Raw genomic sequence first — 19,319 nt, 5'->3', positions numbered from 1 at the left:
TGGCTGAGTGTGTAAAACCGGCATAGCCATGGGGACTTGTGCCCAGCACTGCCACTGCCCAGCATCCAGGGCTTCCCACCAAAGCACAGTGCCAACCCAGTCAGCCTCTAGTCCCTCCTTCCCTCCCTCCTACACCATTTAATCACTGGCTCTTCTCTGTGGAGACCCAGTCACACCCACTTTGGGCCTTTATAGACTCTTCCCAGCCTAGCAGGAGTTTCCAGACACATATGATTCAGTCCCTGTCTTCAGTCACAGCTTAATAGAACCTTCCCTCAGAGAGGCCAGAACCACCAGACTTGGAATTGCCACATGGGCTCTGCCATGTTGTGTTCTGCTCACTTAAACATACCTCCTTGAACCCTCAGGTCTGTATCCACCTGGAGGCCTGTGGCCTTCGCAGCCAGTGTGTTTGACCAGCAGCTTCAACTGCCCAGTGGAGAACGGTGCCCCGGGGGTGTCAGAGGAGCCCACCTCCATTCCTGACAGGTAGGCTCCACTGCTCTCACTCAGCTCTGCTTGGCCTAAAGCCCTGCAGCTGCAGTGGGAGCTCGGCATCCTCACGGATAGTAGGACTGTGCTGGGAACTGTCTTTTCTGCCTTCTGGAGTTACACTCTGCTGTCAAACAGACCAGCCACTGTGAAAAACACGAAGTCAGGGCAGCGAAGCTGGCAGCCCCTTCTGACATTCCTTTGTAGGCTGAAGGCATGATTTCATACATGGAACAAATCTAAACGTGCTCCTATTGCCTTCTCCCTGGCAGAGCTTTACTTTCCAATGCTCTTTCTCAAACACACTTACACACTAAGGCTGGTAGAAGTCTGATACCAGAACTCTGTTACACAGTAGAGGTGCGTCAGCATGCCATGCAGTGTTATGTTATCAGTCAGGGGACCTGGCAAGTGTCAGTGTCACAGGATCCACTTGAAGGAAGGCCTTTGGTTTAGCCCACTGTAACAGTATTCCTACTTATTCCCATAATGCACATCCAGACAGATTATAGTGGTCACCTTTCAAGCTGACTGCTTCTCGTGTTCTGAGGGACAGCTGGACATTTGATTAGCAGGACCGGTGTACACTGAGACACCGTGGTGCTGGCACCATACCATCGCAGCCCGCCTCCGTGCCTAGCTAACAATGCAGTTGGAAGGTGCTTGCCTTTGACCCAGCCAGCTGTCCTGTAGGTGGATGTACTTGACAAGAAGATAAGCCTCTGGCTCTGACTTGACAGAGCACACCCTTTATGTCCCTAATCTGGAGATTTGTGGATGGGGAGGTAGGGTGGTAGAGCCATTCCTCTGTGTTTACTTCATCTCTTGGTGTCCTGTATTTGAAGCTGGCCCTTGACTTTTGTTTGTCTGTTTTGTAGCAGTTTCATTGACTGGAGTACATCCTGTGAAGGCCAGTTTTCCAGCGTGTACTGCCCTCTGGAACTGAACGGTTACAATGCCTTTCCAGAAGGTAAAGCACTTGACCGATGCCAGTGGCACTCTTTCATTCTCAGAGGTCAAAGCAAGTGTGTGCACTTAACGTAGCAGCTAACAGTGAGCAGACTTGAGAGATCCTTTGGGGGGGTGGGGGCTGCTACTAGGATCCACTTGTGCTCACCGAAGGAGGCAATTTTGAATGATTGGTGCCTGGGGGCTTCTGTGTGTAACCATAACCCACTGAGTCCTGTAAAATAGGTAGAACTGAGTCATTTATGTCTCTGTAGCTGGAACAGGGCAGCTTCTCTATTGGGCACTGGGGGCACTAACTTATCAGCAAGTGACTCTCCTATGGGATGGCGACTCATTCTTCAGCATGTCCTGACTGCCCATGGGTCATGGGAATCCTGCAGGAGGGGAACCAGCCTGGAGCAGGAATAGTGGATGCGCACAGGTGCTCCATCAAAACACTTGTAATAAGCACCGTTAGTTAGGAAATTGCCTGATCATCTGGAAACTGCAGGATACAGCTGGGCCAGGACTTCCCTTCCCTTCCCAGTCATGTGCCCAGTGTTCTTGCTTTGGACACTGCATTACAGTCAGCTAACACAAGAGGGAGCTATAGCAACGGTCTCCCTAGGATTAAGGCTCTATGTCTATTTTCTTGGAGATATCTAGAAGTACTTGGTTTGTAAGTACTTCATCCGGCCATGTGGTCCATGTGCAGGTTGATGAGGTTGAGGGACTGATAATTAACAAAATGGAGAGGAGCAGAGCTTGTGGTGTAGCCAAGAGTGCCTGACACCCAAGGGCTCCATCCCACCCAGCACTGAATGTGTGTGGGGATTGAGGGTAGGTGAGAATTTTGGCACTGTTCAGTTCTTTAGCGTGCTAAGTAAACTTGATGTGTTAGAACAAGTACAGACACATCAGCCCTTCTGAGTGGTATGTCTTAACATACAGACTGGGCTCATGGGTCAGGACTGCCTTTATCCAAGGGTGAGAATTCAGCACTTCAGAACATCTCCCGTTTCTCCTAGAAAACATGAATTACACCAATGGCTTCCCCTGCTCCTCGAAAGTTCAGACCGACTTCATTGGCCACGGCACCTCCTCTACCTGGAACACTCCAGCCAGCATGCCTGCTGCCTGGGGGCACGCCAGTCTCGTCAACTCTCCAGTGAGTGTCGCCCTTCCTGCTCTCCTCCAGCGCTTCCTATTCCTGTTCTCTGCTCCCTTCAGCATAGAGTTCAGGTCAGGCAGAGCCGGTGGGATTTCATACACAAGAATAGCGGCCACATTCTGAAGGATGTGATGTGGAGATGGGGGCAGGAAGTCACAGGCCTTCAGTGGCCTCCACAGCCTTCAGTGGGTTTGGCGGTGAAAGAGGAGCTCTGTGTCTCCATCTGTAGAACCCACACTGTCTCCTCATGTCTGTGTCCTCACCACACAGCACTGTCTCTCCTCATGTCCACACCGCACATTTCTTCACGGGACGTTTGACTGAACCCTTTGGATCACAAGTAGACTTAGCAGATCAGATGAAAATACTGTAACCTCCTCAAACAACCCAGAATGTGTGGGAGGGTTTAACAGCGCTCTGGTGACCAGGTGGACATGACACCCCTGGGGTGTCCACCCGGGCTCAGTGTTGCCTCTGGAAAGCCGCTTCTTGGTCTCTAACCTTTGGCTCTCTTTTCCGTCTTTATTTCCACTCCAGTCCTACCTCACAAGCACCCGAAGTCTGTCTCCCATGTCTGGACTGTTTGGTTCCATCTGGGCCCCACAGAGTGACGCGTATGAAAACTGCTGCCCCGTCAGTCCTGCCACAGAGCATTCGACCCACATGGAAAACCAGGTCATGTGCAAGGAGTACTACCTGGGGTTTAACCCGTTCCGTGCCTACATGAACCTGGACATATGGACTAGCACAGCAAACCGCAGTGCAAACTTCCCCTTGTCCAGAGACTCCGGCTACTGTGGGAATGTGTGAGCAATGTGAATAAAGGCCTTGTGTTTGATTCCTAGCGTAAACTGGTCGTTGCCATAGAGTACAACATTGGTGGATATTTTGGCACTTTTATATAAAAATAAATGTTTTGTTTGTTTGTTTTTGTTTTTTTACAATCTGGGTATTTGTTTTTGAACCCTTCATAAATGAGTTTTACAGACTTGGCCTCCACGGATCATAACTTCTACCATTTAGGAAGGGTGGCTGTGGCTTCTGTCCAAGCGTCCCAGGTATCCCTGGGGTACTGCAGAGTGTGACTGAGTCCATCGATGCCTCTGGCAGTCAGTGCTTTTGAAGACCTTGTGGGCCATCCCTGCAGCCAATGAGATGAAGGCTGGCAAGGAAAGCCCCCCTGGCAGGGATCACTTCCTGATGGGGCTGTCCGGGAAAGGGCTCACTCTCTGGTTCTGGGGATGCCTTCTCTTGTCCTCAGTGTGCTTGCCACTCTGATAGGCAGTCAGGGTTGGACATCTGGGAAGTGGGGCACTTTCTGCCTCAGCACTGGTCCCTCAGGGAGTTGGGTGCTGGTGGCAGAGCATTGGCTTGTCACTAGCATTAGAAGCCTGCTCTGAAGTGGCAGCATGTGTTGCTAAGTATAAACGTTGAGAACATTTTCAACTTTGAATAAAAACTTCTTATTTTCATATCATACTTTGTCTTTATTGGAGGTTGAGGTTGGGGTGGTTTTCAGGTGGGGAGCTGAAGTTGTTAGTTTGATCTATTCCTTTTACTGTGGGAACCCTGAAGGGAGACAGATGTCCTGTAAGCTCAGTGTTGCCCTTTGGTAAGGTAAAGCCTTCTGGGCATATAGTTCTGGGGAGCCCTCATCACCAAGTCAGAGTCCTGGTGTGGGCGAAACAGACCCTCCAGGATTGAACAATATTAATGTATTATTTTTAAATTTTGCTTCTATAGAACAAAAGACAAGGAGTTAGATACCTTAACAGCCGTGTTCCTGTGGCTATTCATAAAAACCAAAGAGGAGAAATAACACAGGTTTCTTGACAGGTTATAAACCGTGGTACATCCAAGAAATGGAATGCCACCCTGTCTAACAGGACTGGAATGCGTGGCAAAAGGGTGGGCTTTGAAAACAGCATGGTAAGTGGCAGAGCCAGGTAAATGCTGGCTGGGTCTGCCTGAGGACAGACAGGTGATTGACAGCAGAAGTCACTTCTTGGGAGTAGGGCATTAGCCTTGAATGGCAGAGTCCTTGTTAGAGATGGCAGATTCTGCAGGTGGATAACGGTTACACTGCCCCGGGAACAAACCATGCCATGAACTAAAACGCAGTTAAAACGGTTATAAATGGTGACTTTTGTGCTTTGTCCACCACAGTAAAAGCACCATGGGGTAGAGGAAGAGCCCCAAAGCCTTCGCAGCGTCAGATTCACACTTGGCTTCTATGAGACAGAGGTGGTAGTGCGCTTCAGAACTGCTACGTCAAATGCTACATCGCGGCTAGCATTATCTCAGTTACCCACTGAGAAGGCACTTTTTTTTCCCATTATCCACACAAAATAAAAATTTTTACTTTTACTGGAATGTTATCTTTAACTTTAAGACCAAAGAAACATGGAATTAGTTAGCATTTGTTTAATATTTGCTAAGCAGTTTCTCAGAGCTGGGAGCTGTCTCAGTACTGCAGACGGGACAGACAGTCTTAGCAAAGAGTAAGATGCCATCCGGATGTACTGCTGAAAAAAGCAGCCTCAGGGATTTCCTGAGATGCTAAGTGCCCTGAGGGTTTCGAAGAGACAGGCTGGGATGGGGGAATGGGCAGCAGGTCCTTTGAAGTGATCAGGGTGTCTCAGGTACATTTGAGGTAAAAATTTGACCACAAGAAAGCTGGCATTTGTGGGCAAAGGTTCACAATGGAGACAAAGGGCCTGAGGCAGGCCGCTGGCGTAGCTGGGCTTATGGTTCTGGGGGTCACAATAGAAGGACATGGAAGGCCACCTTCATGAATGCCTTAGGAACCAAAAGAAGAGTGGGTTTTCCTCCTGAATGCAGAAAGAAACCAATGCTCACCCACATTTGAAAACCAGAAGTTGGCTGTTGTGGTCCAAGTGAGGGTGGTAGATGGGAACTAGGGGAGGATGTAGAATTGTGCTGAGGTCTGGGTCCATGTGGTAGAGCCATTGAAGAGAAGGGAGTACCCACAGTCACAGGGACCTAGGCATGGAAAAGTCACTGTGGACTACAATACCAGTGCACTTTAAAGAGTCTGTGGGTGTAGACCCAGCAACAGCAGGGGGAGCTCGAGTCACCTGTGGGAGGAGGAGACCTGGCCTGTCTTCTCTCTGTCCTCCTGCCTGCCCTAACTGCAGCTCACCTATGACCTCTCTGAACCCATGTCTTCCTCTGTAAAATGGGGATAATAGCACAGCATGCTTCAGAGCTCCATAAGCACTAACAGACTATTGAGATGCCCCAAGCCCCCCAGCTGCTGTCAGTGCGTGATGCAGTCACTGCATCCTTTAAAGGAACCAGGGCAGGTTAAATACCAGATCCCAGCTTTGGCTGAGGCAGACTTCTATAGTGAGTTATTTTAATTGAATTAAGTAAATAAAATCATATAATTTTCTGCCTTCCCTTCCTCCCTTTTGTCTCTCCTGTGTACCCTTCCCAATTCATGGAGCCTCCTCTAACTATGGTTGTTAAGTATGTGTATAACAAACACATCAATACAATGTGCTGAATCTATTCAGTATTGCCTCCCTGTATGTGTTTCTAGGGCTGACCACTTGGTATTGGGTAATCAGTCAGGGTGCTGGTCTCTGGGGAAGGCTAATTCTCCCTCTCTCCATAGTTGTTAACTGCTTGTAGCCCTTCATCTACAGGTGGTGCCCAGTGAGATGTCCCCCACCTGAAGGGGTGTGAACAGGTGTTGAGTTGCCCAGCTCTCGAGGCAGCCATGCTGCCAAGGTCTCATGGTCGAGGCTTCCCTGTCAACGCTAGACTAAACCTCACCGCACACTTCCTGGTCCCGACTCCTACAGCTACTCAGCTTCTTCTGCTGCAACGTTCCCTGAACCTTGGGTGTGGTGGCTGTGTTTAAGATGTATCAATTAGAGCCAAATACCTTGTGCTCAGTTCTCTACATTTTGACTAGTGGCTTTTGTTTTGTTTTGTTTTTCTAAAGATTTCCTGCTACAAAAGGAAGCTTCTTTGGTAAGTGGTGAACATTACCTGTATCTAAGACTGCACAGTATTTAGAAGCCAGTTAGGAATCATTCAGCGTTAGGCAAGTGACTGTAGTAGCTTCTCCTCTGGGGTCTCTTCAGCCACTTGTAGCTGCCTAGCCCTACATTATCCCGCTTCATTTCCTATCTGCTTACGAACCCTCAAGTCCAACTAGACAGCTGTTGGTGACTCCCAAGACAAAGCGACACTGTTGCACTATGTTGCCAATCCAGTCATTGTGATTGATAGGCTACCAGCTTCTCCTCAGCAGCTTGCACAGCACTTCCTGTTACTACCAGAGCCACTCCTCAAGAATGAGCTGCCAGACCAGTGCTAGAGTGATGACTCCAAGTCCTCCATCCCAAAAGTGTCACGTCTATAGCAACAGGGACTTTCAAATTCTGCACAGCAACGAACGACAATGGCAATTAGCCTACATTGCCTCTGGGTTTCATGGTCGAGGCAGGAGATTTTTTACCTGCCTGGTAGGCTTTCAGATTCGGCCCATCTTGTATGTTGGGTGTCCTAACTTCTGGCTTCCAAGGAAAATATTGATATGTGTATCAAAACTTTTGCATTGGCTCATTGTTATTACAGCTAATTTTCAAAAAGACTTGCAGCATTCTATAATTAAAACAAATACAGGAGTAATTTATTTTATACACACACATGTTAGGTGTTTGTTTTGGGTTTCTGGCTGTGGGAATTGAACTTAGTCACACCTGCCCTGAGTCCATTTGTATTTTTCATTTTGAGATAGTTCTCACTAAACTACCCCGGCTGGCCTTGCATTTGCAAGCCTCCGGCCTGTTCACTCAAGTAGCTGAAACCAAGAGACCTGTGTCACCACAGCCAGCCAAGAGTGCTCATTTTAATTTGCTGCCAATTATGTAGCTGCTACAGGACTGCTTTTTCCCCCACGATTCTGGTTAAAGAGACAACCAATCCAGCCCCTTTCCCATTTAGAAGCTGCATTCTCGTTATTTAGATCCAACCAATAACGAGGTGGGTCTCTGTAATGTAAAGAATGAAACTGAGACTTGGCACATGGACTCTGGATAGGGAAAGCTGGGAAGGCACTGCCTCCTGTAAGCTGCATGTGCTGAGAGACTGGGAAGTGCCCCACTCTCCAGACATCAGGGCTTTCACATGTCCTACATGATGTTGGACAGAGACTTTCAGACAAGAACTGGATCTACTCGATGTCTTTCAAAAGCTTATGAGAAAAAGGTGAAGAACTCACTTAGATTCCTCTATTAAAATGATGGCTTAGCCTTGGTTCCCTAAGTGGGATGAATTGTGGGTGAGCTTAGGCAGGAATCTTAGTGCAGCATTTGTCTTTCTGCATCCATCAGCTTGGCCCGTTTTCATTGCTCCATACCTTCGTGTGGATCTGCGCTGTGTGACTGTCAAGGTCTTGCTGTCCTCTGATGATTCCTAGGAACTCAAGAGAAAGCCAGGAGACCGATAGCCTCTCAGAATTTCATATGGAGCCTTCCTGTGTCCTACAGAGTCCACATGACGTCTCCAACCTTTCCATAGTCTTGTTTGCCTGTCGATACTGTCGAGTGAAACCCCGTTCTGTATTCTCTGTTCAAAAAATGAAAGGCAAACTAAGCAAAAACCAATGAGGGAAGCGATATATAAAACTATTCTTAAACAAGAAAAAGAACTAATCTTTTTATCTATTTCTAGCGATATGTTTGTATATGTGTAATCAGAGAAGTATGGCCTATTAAGAGGTAATCACTTTTCTTATTTTAGATTTCCTGAATATGAGACATACAACATAGCCAATGTGTGATGGAGGAAATACTAAGGAGTGAATTCCAATGGTGTCTCACAGTATTTGGCTAATTCTAAGTGTTGGCAGGACTTCAGGAGGGCTGGGAGGGGTGATCTTGATTGTCAGCTTGGCAGGCTCTAGAATCAGCTAAGAGATAAGACGGTAGGAACACCTGCAAGTGGTTTTCTTGATGAAGTTATTGAACTAGAAGGAGCTACCCACAATGGAGGCATACCTTGTGGCAACGTGTGCCAATGGTTGCAGCCAGGTGAAAGGTGGGATCAGGCACAAGCCGTGCCTTTTGCCTGTTTGCCTTCAGGTCTACTGCTTTCCTTGGCTGATATCAGAACCGGTGTTCTTTGGGCTTCCAACACGGACTGGAGGCAAGCAGCTCTCCAGACATCCTCCAGGCCTTCAACTCTAGGTTGGGATTCCAAGACGTCCAGCCTTGTGGACTGCGCAATTCCTTTCTTAGACTCTCTGGAGGGAAGCAGTCATGGCTGGCATGCTCAGACAGTATCACACAAGCCAGCCAACACACCAGTTCTGATTGTCCATTCTGTGAACTCTGTTCCTCTGCAGAACATGAAGGGAGGTAAAGGTCAAGGTTTTTCTTACCCCTTTGGTGTTTTATTTCATGGGAAAGAACTTTGTAAATCCCTCTCTAAATACTTTCAAGTGAGGGTATTGATGTTGATTGGTTCTTTGACTTCGGGAGAGATTATGTGTGAGGTGCATTGTGCTTTTTACTTTGTGTATGTGTGTGTGTGTGTGTGTGTGTGTGTGTGTCCACACTTGTGTGGGTTGGTGCACAGGCATATGTTGGTGCATGTGAAAACAATGTGGAGGCCAATGCTGTGTGTCTTCAATCACTCACCACTTTTTTTCCCCTCTTTTTTGAGTCAGTGCCTCTCAATGAACCCTGAACTGAACTTACTGATTTGGCTAGCATGGCTGACTCGCAAGCACATGGACCTTTCTGTCTCTGCCTCCCTGACACTGGGATTACAGTGCATGGCCAGTGCAGCTGGACGTTTCATGTGGGTGTTGAGGCTGGGCATCTGATTCAGAAACTTGGGCCTGGACACTAAGCACTTCACTGACTGAGCCACCTCCCCAGCCTGGTTTTTATTTTTAAAAAAGTCTGTATTTTGAGGCAGTATGTAGTGAGGAATTTGCTCAAAATGTCATTCATTTACTTTAGACAGTTGGATCAAAAATAACCTTTTTAATTTCAAAAAAGGATTACATTTTAGACTATGCATTAGTATTTTATATTGCTGTTAGACATCCCCACAAAATGTTGTGCTTTCTCTGCAGTTTTGTAGTGCCAGATTCAGACCTGGATCACAGTGAACTAAAATCATAGCATTGGCTGTGTAAACTAGGGTACCAACCTAGACCATATCACCAAAGCCAAGGGTTAGGGGGCAGAGAGAAGCAAAATGGCAGAAAAGCAAGTGGATTTTATTTGACAGTCAGCAGGGCGGGGCCTTTGAGCTGATACAGGCTGTTCAGGATGGGAACTACATCCCCTGCCTAAAGTAGTTGTTCTCTGGGGTTGAATTAAGGGAGGTTCTACTGAAATTGGCCTTAGGAGATTCCTACAGAATGCTGTATTTAGGCTTTTGTTTATCTAATGTAGGTGGCAGATGTATATCACTGTGGGTGGGTTTTGAGGTTTCAAAAGCCCATTTCAGGCCTACCATACTCTGAATGCCTTCTAATCAATATGTAGATCTCGGCTACTGCTCCAGAATCTGTCTACATGCCACCATGCTCCTTGACACGATGATCACGGACTCACCCTCTGAAACTGTAAGCAAACCTCAATTACGTGCTTTCTTTCATAAGAGTTTCCTTGGTCAGGGTGTTTCTTCACAGCAGTAGAGCAGTGACTAAGAACAGTAAGGATCCTTCTGTTTGCCCAGAGTCCTTCCGTTTATGACTTTACCAGTGTTGCCATTTTAAGGGGGCAACTGTGGACCTAACCAACAGGTTGTTTGCCTCTCTGTAGCCTCAGGAGGTTCTGCTGCTTGACCTGGCTCCTCCAGCTTCTAACATACCATAACCCCTGCCTCAGACCCTTTCTTCAGAGCTTCAAGGTAGCCTTTATTTAGCTCTGCTTCTGCAGCTGCATCTTTTACTCTGACCACAGGAAGACAAGGCTCTCCTGCTTTAGGACCCTGTGACTGGAGTGGGTCTCCCTTGGATCATCGATAGCTCAAAGTCCTTAGTCTAACCTTGTCTTTGCTATACAAAGCCACATATTCATAGGATCCAGGTATGAGGTGTTGCCCCCGGGGTCATCATTCTACCTATGACAAATATTATAAGAGATGGAAATAAGCATTCCACAGAATATTTTAAATGATGATAATACAGATGCTGGGGACACTGGTCTTCCCCTATTCACAGTCTGACTTTTCTGTGTTTTCTGTAAACCTGTGGCCAACTATAGCTAGGAAACATCAAGTGGAAAATTCCAGAAAACTGCACCACACTGTTCTGAGTAGCATAGTGAACTTTTCCCTTTCCCTCCATCCTAATGGGAGCATAGGATGTTGCCCAGACATCTATGCTGGTGCTATTTGTCAGCAAACACCATTCTTGGTTGTCCGATTGACCCCTTCAGCATCAACCGATGGTGGGTCCACATGGTGAGCAGTGAATGGATTCACCCAGACCAGAACAGAGTAGAAAAAGCCAAGTTCGTTAGCTTCACTGTTAGGGAGCAGAACTGAAGTAGTAGAAGAACTGGGTGCCTCCAGACAGTAGGGGTGCAGCTGGTTTTATGTGGAATCTGCCTGTCCGCCTTTTGGTACTTGCTGTGCAAATGAGGGGCGGAAGCATGGCAGCTCTGGTTGGCTGGTGTTTGACCCTTGGCAAAAGAGAGGTTGAAGGTCAGCAGCTCTGTAGTACAAGGTCATAGTTAATTTGGTTGTTTTAAATCATAAGATGGAACCTTTAGGACACTGTTCAACTCCTGTCAGAAGAACAGTTTAGCAGACTGAGAAACAACATTGATTCGTCTATGTCCAAGAAAGTCCCCAGCTCTGACCATGATGGGCCAGGCTGTGCTACTCCTACAGTACAAATGTGGGACTTGTCTGCTGTCCCATATAACACATATTCTGTTTAATGGTGGCCACAAAGCACATGAGGACCCATTGCCAAGGAGTTAGATCACAGGGTCCAAAGTATGGAAGGAGTGAGTAGCTCTGGCATTGACACAGGGCTGCCGGACATCAGGGAAAACTGTGTGTGTGGTTTGGTACTCTGACATTTCAGGCATCTGCAGGGATTTCAGAAAGCATCCCTTCAGAGAGGCTAGGAAGACAGCTGTGGGGGTGGGGGGAGGCTTGACATGTTGTTCTGTTTGATCCCCAGAAGCCACATAAAGCCACATTAAAGTGAATGTCGCGAGTTTAATTTCTGGGACTCAGGCAGAAGAGGAAGAGAACTGAGTCCAGCAGGTTGTCCTCTGACCTCCACTAATGCGCCGTGGTATGTGTGCCCACACACTCACAGCACACACACACAAATAAATGTAATAAAGTGTTAAGTAGAATGTGGTGTTGTGGGTCTGTGGTACCTACAGCAAGATGGAGGAGTAGAGGAGGGCGACTCAGCCAGAAGCCCACTCTAGCCCACTAGCAGGGAAGAAACAGAAAGGCAACACTAGTGCCTCAATAAGGTCGAACCAGTGTGCACGTTCACACACACACACACACACACACACACACACACACACACACGCACGCAGGCACACACATATATGAACACACCACACACACCCCCACACACAAAGTTTTCTCTTCAAATCTAGCCCTTGAGGATGAGTGGTGGATCTGCCATACTAGTAAGTCTCTAAATCTTACTGTGAGAGCCAGGCGTGGTGGCCGCGTTCCTCTGTAGTCCCAGCACTCAAGAGGTTGATGCAGAAGTATAAAATTCAAGACCAGCCTGGGCTAAGCTGTGAAGCTGTGTCTCAGAAACCAAAACCAAAACAAAAACCCACCATCAACACAAGAGATGTAAGAGGAAGTCCTGGGCAATGCTGGAGGCAGACTAGAGGCTGCTCACAGCACACGGGGTCAGAGAGCCATCAGGAACAGGATTCCGAGTGAGTGCCACTTGTTTTTCCTGTGTTCCCCCTCCTTTATGAGGAAGGCATCTCTACTATAAACATGTTTACAGCTACTACCCCTCCATTCCCTGAAACTTTTAATTAAATCTTAGGGGAATTTTATTTAACAATGGTGAAAAGTATCTTAAAAACAAATTTTAGAGTCCTCATAAAGTTTACGTCATGCTGTAAAGCACATGATTTAAAGACAGAAGGAAAGTGCAACTTTGGTACGCTTTACCCAACGAAGTCCCATAAACTTAGGTATGTAGTAATGACTTGGCTGGGATTAAAGGCACACAGCAAGGTCTTTAAACAGAGTATATCCAGCATTTAAAATGCATGCAATCTAATTACAGTTAATCAAAAGAATGGACAAGTATTCTAAAAGTATACCTAAATAGCACAGCTTTGTCAAATGCATCTCCCTTGATTCTTGAGCAAACTCCAAATCTACATCCTGTTGTGTGTAATTCTTACTACTTTAAGCTCTCAGTGGATCACACTACCGACTCCTCCCAGGTTCCCTTGGATCCTCAGATGAAAGACACACACATACTCACTCACACACACACACACACATTCACACACACACACACATACACATACACATACACACACTCATACACATACACATACACACACTCATACACACACACACTCACTCATACACACACTCACTCGCACACATACATGCATACACACATACACACACACTCACAAACACACACACTCACACACATACTCATACACACATTCACACATACACACTCACACACACATTCACACCACACACACACACACATACTCATACACACATTCACACATACACACTCACACACACATTCACACCACACACACACACACACTCACACACATACTCATACACACATTCACACATACACACTCACACACACATTCACACCACACACACACACACACACACACACTAGCTTACTTTTCAACCTGCGTTATTGGCTCAACAGCTGGGCTCTTTTAATCTCCTGTGAGTAGTGTGCCCTTTCCAATACTCTTAGCTCAGCACCCTAAATCTGCCCACAGCTTTAGTTGCTGCCCCAGGCCCCAGCAGTTGGAGAAGTAGCTGATGACCACTCCAGCCCAGCTCTCACATGGCCTTTTCTCCTCTGAAGCTTGCTGAAATCTTCCTTCCTCTTCCTGAATCTCTTAGCCTCCTGTGGAGACCCAAAAGTCCCCCTCTTTCCTTCTGCCCAGCAGTTAGCCCCTGGCATCGTTATTGATAGATCAAGAACCAATTGGGGAATAGGATCTTAACATCAGAACCACTCTCTGCAACATCCAAAGTTACTTCTTCATGACCATTTGAACATTTTTTTTTGCAGTGCTGGGAATTGAACCCAAGGCCTTGTGCATGCTAGGCAAATGCTCTCCTGACGAGCTATATGAGCTATAACCCCACTCCCCAGACATTTCAACAATTCAGTGCTCCTGTTGGAGTAAGACACTAACAAAATATAATTGGATTTTAGCTAATTATTTGTTTTAACTTCTTAACTTGCATGTGTACATGTGTATGGAATGTGTCCTTGTATATATAAATAAAAATATACATATTTGCATGAGTGTGGCTGCATATGTGTAAAGTGCATAAGCATGTAACTGTGGAAGTCTGTTGAGATGGGTGTCTTCATCAGTCACAGTTGCTTTCCAGCTTATTTCCTGGGGCATAGTCTCAGTTGAACTCAGAGCTCACTGGTCTGGATAGTCCAGCTAGCCAGCTTGTTGTAGGGATCCTTCATCCAGCCTTCTAAGCACTGAGATTACAGGCAGGCTGACACACCTGCCTAGATCTGAACTCAGATCCTCATGCTTACACAGCAAGTTACCCACTGAGCTGTTTCCCCAGCCCCACTGACCAATTATTGACGAAGTCAATCTTTTACTTTTAGAAGTTAAGCAAAAAACCCTGCAAACATACACCTTTGTGCCCAGTGACATTTCATCTGACCCATTCTCATTCACTTACTGTAAGGACATGCATGCAGCTGGCATGATGACTCCATGTGTAAAGGTGCTTGACATGCAAACGTGTACCTGAGTTCAGTCCCCAGAACCCACATAATGGTGGAAGAGAAGAGTGCTTCCACATAGCTGTCCTCTGACCTTTGCATGCACACTACCCACACTATCCCCTTCACACTTTAAAAACAATTTAAAAATCCCAAAACGACCTGAGCAGACCTGACACCGTGACCCTGGATTATGTAGGCTACAATGTAGAGTGAAATCTGATCATTTGGCAGACAGCTTAGGATTGAAACCAATCCCTTAAGCAAAACAATCACACAGCCCTGGATCAAGCCAGGTTCAAGCCCAGCATGTAGAGTCATGGTACTGCTGGATATAGGCCAGCCACTCTCCTGCTTCTTTTATTATAAAAATCCACTAGGCCCAACACTAGGCCTGCACAATGGATTCTTCAGCAGTTGGGGCAAGCTGGGTCACTAGCATGCTTTTGTGCAGATAGAGCAAGACCAGAGAATGCCGTTCATAAGAGTCAGTGCTTTATTCTCTCACTTCTGGAGGCTGCAAAGTCCAGGATCAAAGTACTGCCCTGGGTGAGGGTCTTCTTGCTATGTCGGCACAGGGTGGGAGGTGGAAGGACATGACTCTGGGAAAGCTGACCCCTTGCCGGAAACGTTTTTAATTATTGCCCCTTATGGGAGTGTGGGTGTTTCCAGGTTCTTGGCCTCTCATCCGCACCCAAAGGATTGAAAAGAGGGGCCCAAGTGGATTTGCAAAGAAGCAAGGTGACTTCATTTTCTGTCATTTACTTTTAGAGTAAAGCACTAGTAGAGATTGAAGAGGCACAGACTGTCAAGACTGACACAGGCCTCCTGAATGGGAGTACTCACCAGCCCTGGGTACAGCCTGGTGACGCTGTAAGTTCTAGAGGAAGAAGGAGTGGTTACTACTGACGCCCTTTGGATGGTCCTCCATTTTGATGAGACTAGGCCAGATCCATTTTTTCCTACTGCACATGTACCTTCCCATAACATGACTGACTTTAACCATATGCACACCCAATTATGCATATACACAAGATGGTAAATAGGAAATGCAAAGCTCTGTAAAAACTCAATTGAAGGATATGGTTTGCCTTAGTGTGCCTGTACCCCAAACCAATTCGTGCTGGACTGACCTTTCTGTTCTTTGAATGTTACTCCCTACATCTATTCATCCCATATAGCAGGAATACATTTAAATAAAAAATTATCTCAGTTCAATTGTTGTTAGGGGCTGTAAAAATTACACTACCATTCAGAGATGGATAAACGTGTGTCCAAAGCAGGTCGGCCTTCAGAGGGTTTGAGGTAGTTAAGTGAATTATTTGAAGAAGGCTGTGTGTGCGTAGTATGCACAGATAAAGGAGCTAAGCTGCCTAGTATATTATTATAAGGGGAGTTATTGTGATGAGCATAACCCTGAACCAAACATAACCATAACCCCAGGCTCAACTCTTTTCTATGCTTGCCTACCTCATAATGCTATTGGTCTCTTTGTAAGTATGGAGAGCAGAGGTTCTGACTGGGCCCTGGCTCACACCTCTACATTGGGAATTTCATTTCTATCACATGGATCTCTTGAGGACAGCATTCAAACCACTATACCAGGATATGATGCAATGACAGGTGAGTCACCTGTCCCCAGTGTGACTCCACCTTTTCGGGGCACTTGGCTCTTATGACTGTCATCTCTACAAGAAGCCTCCCCGTCTCCCCTTATCGGAGAAAGGCCTGGAGCTCAGCAAGCTTTTCTATGTTGTTACAGCCCATAGGTCCCAACAGCCAATCAGCTCTACTCAAGGAAGAAAGGGGTGGGGAAAATGAAAGTATGCAAGTGCCCCTCAAACAGGAGAACAGGATGTTGTTAAGAAATAGCAATGTTGGTTGGGGATTTACCTCAGTGGTAGAGTGCTTGCCTAGCAAGCGCAAGGCCCTGGGTTCGGTCCCCAGCTCCGGAAAAAAAATAGCAATGTTTAACCTGCTAGTTAACCATTCATTGGTCTTGGAGATGACTTCTTTAGCTGGAGAGGTTTAGGGTTCTAAGCCTCTTGCAGAAAGAGCCCCTGTACTCCCCGAAGCAGTCTGACTTGAGCCCTGTCTCTGGTTGTGCTTTGGGAATTCCCTTAAAGCAAGCACTAAATCCCTGTGACACTAACCCCTCACTCTCCAAGCCTTCATCCAAGTCATACATTGCAACAGGAGCTCATGTCGCCAATGGGAGTCTAACCAGCCTCTACAAATAAATACAGTCTGCTTTCAAAGCAGAAGAGCAGCCTTTGAGATATCTGAGACAAAAACATGATGATGGGTGTTTAAGTCAAACATATACAACAGCTCGAAAGGGTACTATATGTCTGACAGCTGTGTAGCCCTGGCGAACTGATTCCCAAGCAGAACTTAGTGGCTATTCTGGAGCTAAAACACCAGCTCCCTGTAGGGTAGTGACAGTATCAACCTCTTCTAGGTGGAGACATACTAAGGGCAGATTTGTGTGGTTAGTTCATGGTTTCATGCATGGCTGGATAAGAGGATGTTCAAAACATTTATGGTGTAGAACTGTAGCTTTTGTATGGAGACAACATCAAGGATAGGAAAAAACTGGATTCCCAATAGATGTGAGACAAACAGGTTGGGCTGGGAAGATGTAAGAATTTGATGGAAATGTTGAAGGTGCAGTTTGGCGTCTCTGAGGCTGCCATGCCTTTGGCAGACAGAACAAAGCACTGTTTCTCTTACTCATCCAGATCCATGGCAATAGAAACAACACCAAGACCTTACTTACAATGACCACTGGCCTCTGACCTCCCTTTCCTCTGGGTTATCTCTTCCACCCCATTGCTTCATTAACTCTTCCGTGATGCTCACTTTTAAGCCCACGGGGAGATCCTTATCTACTTCTTCTGAATAAGTTAAGGATAGTGTCTACGGTAGAGTGTTTGCTTTGAATTTGCAGGGCCCCAGACTCAATCCTCAGTACTGACTTCCCAAAAGAACCCAAAAGTTGACATACATTTATGACTTGTTCTACTGGTGGTAGGAAATATCGCTGACTAATAGGAAATGCCCTTTGTAAAGCAACCACTCTAAAGTGTACAGCATTTGGTGCCCAGCCGTGAATCACTCAACAGCAGGGTCGTAACCTGAGAAAGGCTGTGGCTGGAAGCCACTTACACAAAGCAAGAGGCAAGAGATGTCCATTCAAGAGTAGACACCAGATACATGAGGCTGCTGCTCACACGGCCTGCGCACTGTGTCAGTAAGAACTGTAACTACCCTGTAACCAAAACGTTTCTTATTGTCCCAAGTGCTGTGTGCTGTGCACAAATGCATGTGCTGGACTTCCACAGGACTGCCTGCAGCAGACTGGTCCCCACACTGTGAGCAACTGCACTTGGATCACATAGCTCTACTGCCATGATACGAGGAGACAGATTGTCCAGTCCTGTTGCCATCTTTGATTTAAGATTACTTATTTGGAGTGTATCTCGGGTGCACAATGTCACGGTGTTCGTGTGGGATTCAGAGGGCAACTTACTAAAGCCAGTTCTCTCTTCCTACCAGGGGGACTCCTGGGATGGAGCTCACACTGTTACGCTTGTGTTAGGCCTTTGCCCACCGAACCACCTTGCCAGGCCTCTGTTACAATCTCGAAAAACCGTTTCATGGTCTGATGAGACTCACTGTTGACCTATGTATGACCATGCAGACATGCAGTGTGTACTCTGCAGTTGAATGTCTATCTGTGTGCATGAGCACGCATGCTCTGAGCTACTCTAGGTTGTGTGAACATGGCTTTTTGTAGGCTGTGCCTTGTGTTCAGTGACTCCATTTTATAAGCATCTTTGGGTCCACTTTGAAGAAGAGGTAGACTGTACCCTTGGGTGTACCTACAGACCACAGGGTCAGGCACCACCCAACCAGCACAGACTAATAAGGGACTTATTCCTGGGAGTAGAAAGAAGATACCCTACAAATTTATTGTAGTGACTTGCAACTGTGAGAACACTCCCTTCCCCCCAAATATTAGGCACACCAGACAGAGGAAAGACGGCAATTCCCTTCCTAGGATCCCATAAACTAATGGACTCCTACGACTATGATGTCATAGCCCCACAGCAATTTACCACTGGATGTCTGGTGTTTGTACCAAAGACTGACAAGCAGAAAACTCTCAACTGTTCCTGGGGCTTCGGGTCAGGACCCCCATGGTTGACATGGCCCACTCAACTGCCCATCTGTCTACTTTGTGCCTGAGTTGGTGAGAAGGAACATTTAGTACATGGTCCTGAGTGCTCTGCTGCCTGCTCTTAAAGCCCCTTTCAGCCTTGAAAACCTTGCAACTGGACTCTGAGGCTCTACTCTCAAATCTTGACTCCAGCAGCTCCAGTAGCAGCTTCCTCTCTGCATGGGTGTGGTCTATTATTGTCTCAATACAGACTCACTCAGCCACTGCGGGAACATTTTGGACTCTGTTGCATCCCCTTTAACCATATATGTGCACATGGGCTTATAGATATATTTACTGTTGGCTCTGTGATAGAGTTAGTATTAGTAACCAAGATTGGGGTAAAAGAAGCTGCATTCTCTTCGGCCAGGTTATCAAGGTAGGTGGGATAATCAGGCAAACTATTGCCACTGAAATGACTGAACCTTGTGAATTTATTCTTATTGAATAAATACTAACACCATGCGAAGACACAAACATGTTTGTGTTTCTGGTATAGTGTACTCAGG

General features: G+C 46.6%; 1 protein-coding gene and 1 long non-coding RNA gene across 40 annotated transcripts in view; one reads left to right on the top strand and one right to left on the bottom strand.

Annotated features, from left to right (window-relative positions):
* The window catches only part of Tmem131l (transmembrane 131 like), a 133,825-nt gene extending 129,740 nt beyond the window's left edge, over positions 1-4,085 (top strand). For 27 of the 39 annotated variants that reach the window (XR_015668663.1, XR_015668654.1, XR_015668662.1 and 24 more), the window contains 4 exon segments: positions 369-489; positions 1,371-1,462; positions 2,469-2,608; positions 3,149-4,085. Coding sequence is in view for 32 of the 39 variants with exons in the window: in XM_087633277.1 (XP_087489403.1) it covers positions 369-489; positions 1,371-1,462; positions 2,469-2,608; positions 3,149-3,421 (626 nt within the window). In the remaining 7 variants the exon portion in view is untranslated. 39 annotated transcript variants of the gene reach the window in all.
* Positions 4,086-5,020: 935 nt separating this feature from the next.
* Positions 5,021-12,404, bottom strand: LOC134485932 (uncharacterized). The gene is made up of 3 exons (XR_015675948.1): positions 12,293-12,404; positions 8,647-8,987; positions 5,021-8,215 (listed from the first exon to the last, which is right to left on the bottom strand). It is a non-coding gene; the product is annotated as an uncharacterized LOC134485932 (long non-coding RNA).
* Positions 12,405-19,319: the final 6,915 nt, after the last annotated feature.

The sequence above is a fragment of the Rattus norvegicus genome, chromosome 2 (assembly GCF_021556685.1).
Source record: "Rattus norvegicus strain SHRSP/BbbUtx chromosome 2, alternate assembly SHRSP_T2T, whole genome shotgun sequence".
Lineage (NCBI taxonomy): Eukaryota > Metazoa > Chordata > Mammalia > Rodentia > Muridae > Rattus > Rattus norvegicus.
Note: the sequence above shows the minus strand (reverse complement) of the source record. Positions and strands in the feature narration are given on the sequence as shown.